At 37.9% G+C, this 9,157-nt stretch overlaps 1 protein-coding gene across 1 annotated transcript; it reads left to right on the top strand.

The window, feature by feature from the left end:
* The first annotated feature begins 897 nt into the window (after positions 1-897).
* LOC133575545 (major histocompatibility complex class I-related gene protein-like) lies at positions 898-8,219 on the top strand. The gene is made up of 7 exons (XM_061928208.2): positions 898-1,050; positions 2,202-2,468; positions 2,643-2,921; positions 5,322-5,630; positions 5,743-5,850; positions 5,949-5,966; positions 7,694-8,219. Exons 1-7 carry the CDS (start codon positions 993-995, stop codon positions 7,735-7,737), a joined length of 1,083 nt encoding a protein of 360 aa, XP_061784192.1. The 5' UTR covers positions 898-992; the 3' UTR covers positions 7,738-8,219.
* Positions 8,220-9,157: the final 938 nt, after the last annotated feature.

The following is a 9,157-nucleotide window of genomic DNA, read 5'->3' as shown; positions in this document are numbered from 1 at the left end:
CATCGTGTCAATTAAGCCACGAAGAAGAACAAACGGTATGACGTCATATGCAACCCGGCTCATGCGAGCTAGATTTTTCATACACAAAAGTCGCTTTCTTCAAGTGAAACCCAATTTCCTACATTAAAATATTAATTAAATCTTGTAAAATGGTAAAAAGTAGAAACAGCCTTAAATTAATGTCTTTATTGGATAAATTAAAGTTGCTTTAAACAAGCCCAATTTTTATTTTATTTTATTTACTTATACACATTTTTATTGTAATCTCATTTGTATTGTGTCTTATTTTTCAAGGTGTGGTTGGTATGAGCATTGTATTTAATTTGATGTATTTAATATTCCTATGTAATTGTTTAACTTGCTATAAAATATTGAATCGTATTGTGTTGAAAGTGCCTTGATATGTGTGTGCATTGTATATGTATGTTCAATTCTTCAGTTATTACAAAAATACAAACAATTAAAAATCAAATAAAAGTGTTAGGTAATTGTTTTTTGTCCTTTTAAAAGAGTGTTTTAAACGCTTAGGCGCTACAATATGACTTATGTAAAATGTTCATCTTGTTCCTATAAAGTTTGTGTGTATTTTAATAAAGCTGCTTCAAAAAACATGACGTCACCTCCGACGCGCCCCTCGCTAGATTCACTTTTATTCTTGTAATGATGATATGACTTTTATTTTGTTAATATTCATGTGTTAGCTGCGTTGCTGTCAAATATTTGTCTCCTCCTCCAGAAAGTTCTTTCAAGTCACGTGATTTCCCCGGAATCCAGCCAGCAGTTAGCATATGTGTGTCTAGCAAACAAGCTTACCTGGTGACAAGTGACGTGTCAAATTCTCATTGGCTCAGGGGAGATTTTATAGAAGCTCGTTTCCGCCTTGGCGTCCATTTCATGTTTACTCGTCAAGCAAGTTGTCGTCGCCGCCTTGCTTTTCTCTGAGGATTAAAACTAGAAACTTTTTTTATTGACTTCGGCACTTGTGACATTTAATGATGAACTTGCTTTTCTTCTTTCTCCTAGTTGTACAAACACACAGCGTGACGCCTGGTAAGTCCACTTTCTTTACAACTTTATACACCTCATTCCTACATGCTCATTTCATCCAAAATACTCTCATTTATTTCTTCTCATTATTATTGACGCTCTTCTCTTTTCACCAACATCAATCAGTGAATAGTTTGCATCTTTATTTGTTGCTCAAACTTTTAATGAGTCAAACTTGTTCAAGTTGTCTCACTTTAACAGTAAAATACATCAAACTTTTTACTTTAGCAATCCTGGAAACGTTGGTTTCACTTGTAAATAGGAAAATACAAATAATTAATCCAGGAAACAATCAGTAGTATCAGTTATAAGATGAGATGTAGATCAGAATAATTTAATGTACACAAAAATAAATGAAATAATGGATATAATTGACCCCGAAAGGGACAAGCGGTAGAAAAAATGGATGGATGAATTATTGTTTATTGAGGATCCCCATTAGCCGACGCACAAACGCCAGGCTAGTCTTCCTGGGGTCCTTTTCAAAAGTTCAAAGTAAAATAATAATGCACAGATCCAGTTACAAATAAAAGAAAGGAAAAAGAAAATTCTCCAAATAATTAAATAAAATAAGAGTACACAGATCCAGTTACAGAACATACGCACATCCAGTTACAATAAAAGAAAGGAAAAAGGGAAAGAGAGAAAGAAAAAAGTTCTCAAACTGATGACATGAAAGATTAACTCTTAAGTCTAAAAAGTGACTTTACATGTTTCTTAAATGCTTTTTTACTGGGAATAGTCCTAATATTTAAATGAAGAGTATTCTAATATTGTTGTTGTATTCCATTGTAAACATTCCATAAGGCGCTGCTATATTTCCATGCTTTGGCAGTGACATCACTAGTTTGAACTTCCCCTCACCTAGAAAAACTACTTTGACTTCTCTGCTAGCAATAATGTCATATATTTATTTGACACTTACGGTTGTAGAAGGAAATAAGTCAAGTTATTCATGTGTGTGGTCTTAAAGTGAGGTATAAATATGAAGTCAAAGACAAACGCTGTTATTGTCTCTTAGAACAGGAAGTGATTGTTTACTGTGAGAAGCAGCAGTGTTTGAAGTTGAAATGAAGACAGCATCATTTCAAATAGGAATTGTTCAACATGAAACTAAAGAATCAAATGTTGTTTTTATGCCTTTTGTCTTTCAGTGATTCATTCACTCAAGTATTTCCACACTGCATCCTCTCAAGTTCCAAACTTCCCAGAGTTTGTGAGTGTTGGTTATGTTGATGAAGTTGAGATTAGTTACTATGACAGCAACATCAGGAAAGCAGAATCCAAACAGGACTGGATGAACAAAATCACAGCAGAGGATCCAAACTACTGGCAGAGACAAACAGATTACTACATTGTTGTTGAACATGTCTTCAAAACCAACATTGAAATAGCCATGAAGCGTTTCAACCAAACTGGAGGTTTGTTTATGTTGAACTTTCTACTATTCTAATATATTTGATATGTTTATACTGTAATAAAAACACACATTACTGCACTGATATACCTTGTCTCTGTCCATCCCATAATAACCTACAACAAAGACATGTTGTGTGTTAGTTTCACTCTGCTTTACAACACTTTGTGTCTCTCAGGTGTTCACATTGTCCAGGTGATGACAGGATGTGAATGGAATGATGAGACTGATGAGGTTAAAGGTTGGAAGCAGATCAGTTATGATGGAGAAGATTTCATATCGTTGGACATGAAGACATGGACATTTACTGCAGCAAAACAACAAGCTTTCCCCTCCAAACTCAAGTGGGACCAAGACATATTTATACTAGACGACCATAAGTATTATTTCACTGAGGAATGTCCTTCTTACTTGAAGAAGTATGTGGAGTATGGGAAGAAGGTCCTAATGAGAACAGGTAGAAGCACACCTTGTACTTTCACCTTTTAACATGTTAGCACTCCCCCTATAGGAACATTACTGACATTACACTCTGTCTCTTTATACTCTTTTCTCTTCACCTCCTTTTCTCTCCATCTTTATCTCCATTCTCTCCTTTTCTTTTCATATTTACCTCCATTCTCTCCTTTTCTCTCCATCTTGACCCCCATTCTCTCATTTTCTCTCCATCTTTACCTCAAATTTCTCCTTTTTTCTGCATCTTTTCCTTCTTTTCTCTCATCTTTCCCTTCATTTTTTCCTTTTCTCTCCATCTTTATCTCCATTCTCTCCTTTTCTCACAATCTTTATCTTTTATTCTCACCTTTTCTTTCCATATTTACCTTCCTTTACTCCATTGTTACTTCATTCTCGCCTTTTCTCTTTCTTTACCTACATTCTCTCCTTTTCTCTCCATCTTGACCTTCATTATCTCCTTTTCTTTTCATATTTACCTTCATTCTCTCCTTTTCTCTCCATCTTTACCTCCAATCTCTCCTTTTCTCTCCATCTTGACCTCCATTATCTCCTTTTCTCTCCACTTTACCTCCATTCTCTCCTTTTCTCTCCATCTTGACCTTCATTCTCTCCTTTTCTCTCCATCTTTACCTCCAATCTCTCATTTTCTCTTCATCTTGACCTCTATTCTCTCCTTTTCTCTCCATTTTACCTCCATTCTCTCCTTTTCTCTCCATCTTGACCTCCATTCTCTCCATCTTTACCTCAATTTTCTTCTTTTTTCTGCATCTTTTCCTTCTTTTCTCTCATCTTTCCCTTCATCTTTTCCTTTTCTCTCCATCTTTACCTCAATTCTCTCCTTTTATCACAATCTTTATCTTTTATTCTCACCTTTTCTTTCCATCTTTACCTTCATCTACTCCATCGTTACTTCATTCTCGCCTTTTCTCTTTCTTTACCTACATTTTCTCCTTTTTTCTCCATCTTTACCTCCATTTTGTCCGTTTATCGCCATCTTTACAATCATTGTCTCCATTTCTCTCCAACTTGAACTTTTATTCTCTCCTTTTCTCTCCATCTTTACCTTCATTCTCTCCTTTTCTCTCCATCTTTACCTCAAATGTTCTCCTTTTTTCTGCATCTTTGCCTTCTTTTCGCTAATCTTTCCCTTCATTTTCTCCTTTTCTCTCCATCTTTACCTCCATTCTCTTCTTTTATCACCATCTTTAAATTTTAATCTCACATTTTCTCTCCATCTTTACCTCCATTCTCTCCATTTCTCTTTATCTTCATTCTCTCCTTCTCTCTCCATCTTTACCTCCTTTCTCTCTATCTTTACCTCCATTCTCTCTTTTTCTCTTCATCTTTATCTTCATTCTCTCCTTTTCGCTCCATCTTTACCTCAATTTTCTCCTTTTTTCTGCATCTTTTCCTTCTTTTCTCTCATCTTTCCCTTCATTTTTTCCTTTTCTCTCCATCTTTATCTCCATTCTCTTCTTTTATCACAATCTTTAATTCTCACCTTTTCTTTCCATCATTACCTTCATTTACTCCATCGTTACTTCATTCTCGCCTTTTCTCTCCATCTTTACCTTCATTTTCTCCTTTTCTCTCCATCTTTACCTCAAATGTTCTCCTTTTTTCTGCATCTTTGCCTTCTTTTCTCTAATCTTTCCCTTCATTTTCTCATTTTCTCTGTATCTTTACCTCCATTCTCTCCTTTTATCACCATTTTTACATTTTATTCTCACATTTTCTCTCCATCTTTACCTTCATTTTCTCCTTTTCTCTCCATCTTTACCTCAAATGTTCTCCTTTTTTCTGCATCTTTGCCTTCTTTTCTCTAATCTTTCCCTTCATTTTCTCATTTTCTCTGTATCTTTACCTCCATTCTCTCCTTTTATCACCATCTTTACCTTTTATTCTCACATTTTCTCTCCATCTTTACATTCATTCTCTCCTCTCTCCACCTTTACCTCCATTCTCTCTTTTTCTCTCTATCTTGACCTTCATTCTCTCCTTTTCTCTTCATCTTTACCTTCATTCTCTCCTTTTCCCTCCATCTTTACCTCAATTTTCTCCTTTTTTCTGCATCTTTGCCTTCTTTTCTCTCATCTTTCCCTTCATTTTCTCCTTTTCCCTTTAATCTTTACCTCCATTCTCTCCTTTTATCACCATATTTACCTTTTATTCTCACCTTTTCTCTCCATCTTTACCTTCATTCTCGCCTTTTCTCTCTCTCTTTACCTACATTTTCTCCTTTTCTTCATATCTTTACCTCCATTTCGTCCATTTATCTCTATCTTTAACTTAATTGTCTCCTTTTCTCTCCATCTTTACCTTTATTCTCTCTCTTTCACTCCATCTTTACCTCCATCTTCTCTCCACGTCATCCTCCATTCACACGTCACTTCCTGTGCAGAGCTTCCAGAGGTGTTCCTCCTCCAGAAGACGCCATCCTCTCCGGTCACCTGCATGGCGACAGGTTTCTACCCCGACCTAGCCGACTTGTTTTGGAGGAAAGACGGCGAGCAGATCTTCGAGGACGTGGAGCACGGAGAGCTGCTCCCCAACCACGACGGAACCTTCCAGATGTCGGTGGAGCTGAAAGTGGAGGTGACGGCCGAGGTGGAGGGCAAGTACGAATGTGTGTTCCAGCTGTCTGGCGTCAAGGAGGACCTGGTCACCAAGCTGGAGAGAAGAAGCATCCTGAGCAACGCAAGCCATGAAGGTGAGAAAGACACATCTAGGACATGTTGAATAGTGTCAATGTAACCACCTGATGTTCCTTCATGTGACTTATGAAGCAGCTGTCAAACAAATAAACCATACCATACCAACAGGCAACGTGAGCGTCACTGCCACGCTGGCGGTCCTCGCTGTGGTGGTCCTCCTGGCGGCCGGCATCTTCATCATCATCTTCATCATCAAGCGTCGCCGAAGCAGACAAGGTGAGGGACACAAATGTTTCCTCTTTCAGGAAGACGCGAAAAAGTCTCTGCCTTCATTCATGAGATGTGAATTTCACCTGCTTTCTCTTTCATTTCAGCCGAATACGATCCAGCTGGTAAGTAAAACATCTTCTCTTTCTTGGAAACCATAACAATAAACAAAGCAGTGGTGAAGCATCACTCACACACTTTGTAAGTTTACCCCCACAAAGATTGAAGTTATTAATATCATTTATTACATATTCATCTTTGTTATACACCTTTATGTCAGGTATATTCCATATAATATTGACTTTCTGTTTCTGTTACCATCAACATTCTGGATTGTTGGTATCTTTGTAAGGGTCAACTTGCAAACTTCCTGTTTTAAGGTGTGATGTAGACACGTGTTACAAGTTCAGCAGGAAAATAAAAGCTTCCCTCCATTAGGAGTAGCTTGATACTCGTGTAAGCGCACGCAATAGAAAGTATCACAGCCAACTTTTGATGAGTCGTCATGATAACGAACATTAAGGGCCTGATCTACTAAAGGTTTGTGTGTATTAAAATATGTGCAAACCTGATCTAATTAATTTGTGTGCAGAGTCTCTGAAATGAGCAAAATAGAGAGCGCAATCCATTAAGCGTGTCTGTCTTCATGTGTGTGCAGAATATATGCTGATTATCAATCCCCCACAATAGTAGGAGGAGGAGATACAAATGTAACTAAATGAGGCAATTCCTGGAGGAATTGCGTGTGAATGCTCCAATGCTGAAGTTGAACTGAAATGCAGACAGAATGTAGTATGAATGTAAGAATAGAAGAAAGTTTGAATGTTGAAGAGTTTGAATTCCCAGGAAAACCGGAATTTGGTTTGAAACTTGGGAAAGTGTTGAAGGTGGAATGGTTTAAATAGGTAGAAAAATGTGGAAACGGTGGGAGTTTGAAAAATGGCCAATTCATTCGGAATGGGAAAAATGTCCCGGAAAATCTGGAATTCTGGGAAATCTGGGAATTTTTGGAATTTGTCAAGAGAAAGCCCGCGATTCCCGAATAGGCTGAACAGTTTGAAGTTGGAACGGTTTGATTCGGGTGAAAAATATGGAAGGTAGAACGCGCCAAAATCTTAACAAGAAGAAGTTTAATAATAAATAGATGAATTTTGGTGTAGAAAACCATATTAGTGAATGTTTGGAGCATTCACACAATTATTTAGCATCTCACACAGAACAGACTCAAGAATAAAGATCAAGAAGCCAGTAAAAAAGAAGAAGATGAAATGGGCAAAGTGAAAGGAAACAGAGGCATGGCACTAAGCTATCCATACACTTGGGTAAAACTGAATCCATCCTGTTTGGGTCCCACATCAACCTTAAGAAAGTCAATGACTTCACTATAAAAGTGGGTGACATTGTTATCACCAGGAAGGATGAGGTCACCTACCTAGGTTCCATTCTAGAGGCTGATCTTTCCTGTGATAAAATGGCAACCAAGGTAATCAAAAAGGTCAACCAACGAACGAGATTTCTCTCTAGAATCTACGACTACCGCAACCTACTAATAAAAGTCTCAATCAATCAATCAATCAATCAATAATGGGACACTTAGGTGACTAAGACACTGGAGGGCTGGTTGCACATGAGCCTTGAAGCCAAGCTTAACCTGTTTGGAGACTTAGTCTTAGACTAGTCAGGAAGTAGAAGAGCAGAATTCTGCTTCTTGATGCTTCTGATTGAATTGACAGCTGCAAAGATGTGATATGAGTGAAGATGCACCTTCTGGATGGACTTCCTTCACCAGAGTGAGGTGTTGGCTCTGCATGAGCAGCGTAATCAGCTCACGGTGCGTTTTGTGCTCCCACAGCTGGTGACGCTGGTAACGAGCTCTCAGAGAGACGTGAAGGCTGAAGGCTGAGTGAGACACAGTGAGGACTTTTCTTTTTCATGCACCTCCAAATGTTCTTCTGACTTTGTGTGAAGATGATGTTCAACTTGGCTCTCACTCTGCCACATGCTAACATCTGCACTTGGATTCACCTGCTTTTGTTGGGAATGTGCTGAGTCATCTTCTTCCTCCAGGATGCTTTGTGCACTGGAACACAGAGAGATGTCTCCATCGCTGAGGGACCTCATCACACTTGGACATTTCTTTCACATCTGCACTAATTGCTCCTCATCTCATCCATCATGTCTTCTTTGGGTGTTTATGGCTGAGAAAACACCTTCAATCTGCATTTGTCAACAATATTTTGCCAGTGAATCATGTTGATGTTGATCTTTGTGTCCATGTAGTTGTGATGTCATCATTTGGGGCTCACGTGTCATCACATTGACAAGGATGTCTTCTTTCCTTTTCAAACCAATAGACAGCTGCTTATCAGTGAATATCACCTTGTGTCACATGTCATCATTATTTTACAAATATTGTGGAACAATAGCACAATTTTTCGATACTTTTTTATGTTAATGTTAATTGTTTGATAATCAATTTTTTGTTGTAACATTTAAGAATGATGATTATGAGAACTGCTGTCCAGTTGTTATATCTTGTTTTCTGGTTACATTAGTCTCCTTTGTAATGCAGTTGCACTTCCAAGACCATTAGATGGCAGCACTGTATAACTATTCATGCTATGTTGTCAAACTAGAAAGTAGCTTTTTTTCAGGAAGATGAGTTTGTTAGGTTGCGCCCTACAAAGTGTCAATACTGTAAGTACTGTCCTCATTGCACAAAACTGTAAAATTCTAATTATATTATTAGTTATCGTTTCCTTTACCAAATCAAAGGTGTTGAAATCGCCATGTAAAATCGCTCATGCTAGTAGTCGCCTGTCTATGGCTAATCCTATGTAAATTAGCATTAAGCTAGCGCATTTTGAAAGGGTGTAGCATTACTTTAGGTTTGAGCGTATTTTTTAGTAAGCACACTTTGTTGGTGTTGAAAATGGCAAGGTGACTTAGAGGGAGTTTGGCTGAGTCCGGCCTGAGTGCTGCTTGAGTGATTGTTTACGTGTTTAGTCTGAAACCAGACATGACCAGTCTGAAACCGGACATGACGTCACATGCAACAAAGGTATCGAACTACGGCACCGTTTGATTTTACGTGAATTGATAGTACCGAGGGAATTCGGTCATTACCTACAAAAGTACTGAATTGGGTAGCCAACCCTACCAGTTAGTGTGACGGAGGGGGACAGTGACACAAGATTTTTATGACAAAGCGTTGTAAAATGTTTATATTTTTTTAAACAATTTGCCGTTTTTTCCTTTCCTTTTTGCTTAGTCATATTTTTGCTTGATTGCCAAACATGCCGAGGATGTCATTTGG

This window comes from Nerophis lumbriciformis, linkage group LG33 (assembly GCF_033978685.3).
Source record: "Nerophis lumbriciformis linkage group LG33, RoL_Nlum_v2.1, whole genome shotgun sequence".
Taxonomy (NCBI): Eukaryota; Metazoa; Chordata; class Actinopteri; order Syngnathiformes; family Syngnathidae; genus Nerophis; species Nerophis lumbriciformis.
This window is presented reverse-complemented; position numbering and strand designations above follow the sequence as displayed.

What these genes read in the sequence shown, in the direction of transcription:
- LOC133575545 (XM_061928208.2), top strand. Translation starts at nt 993, where the DNA reads ATGATGAACTTGCTTTTCTTCTTTCTCCTAGTTGTACAAACACACAGC. An exon ending in AACACACAGCGTGACGCCTG is followed by an intron (nt 1,051 to 2,201) that starts GTAAGTCCACTT and finishes TTTGTCTTTCAG; the next exon opens with TGATTCATTCACTCAAGTAT. An exon ending in GAGCAACGCAAGCCATGAAG is followed by an intron (nt 5,631 to 5,742) that starts GTGAGAAAGACA and finishes CCATACCAACAG; the next exon opens with GCAACGTGAGCGTCACTGCC.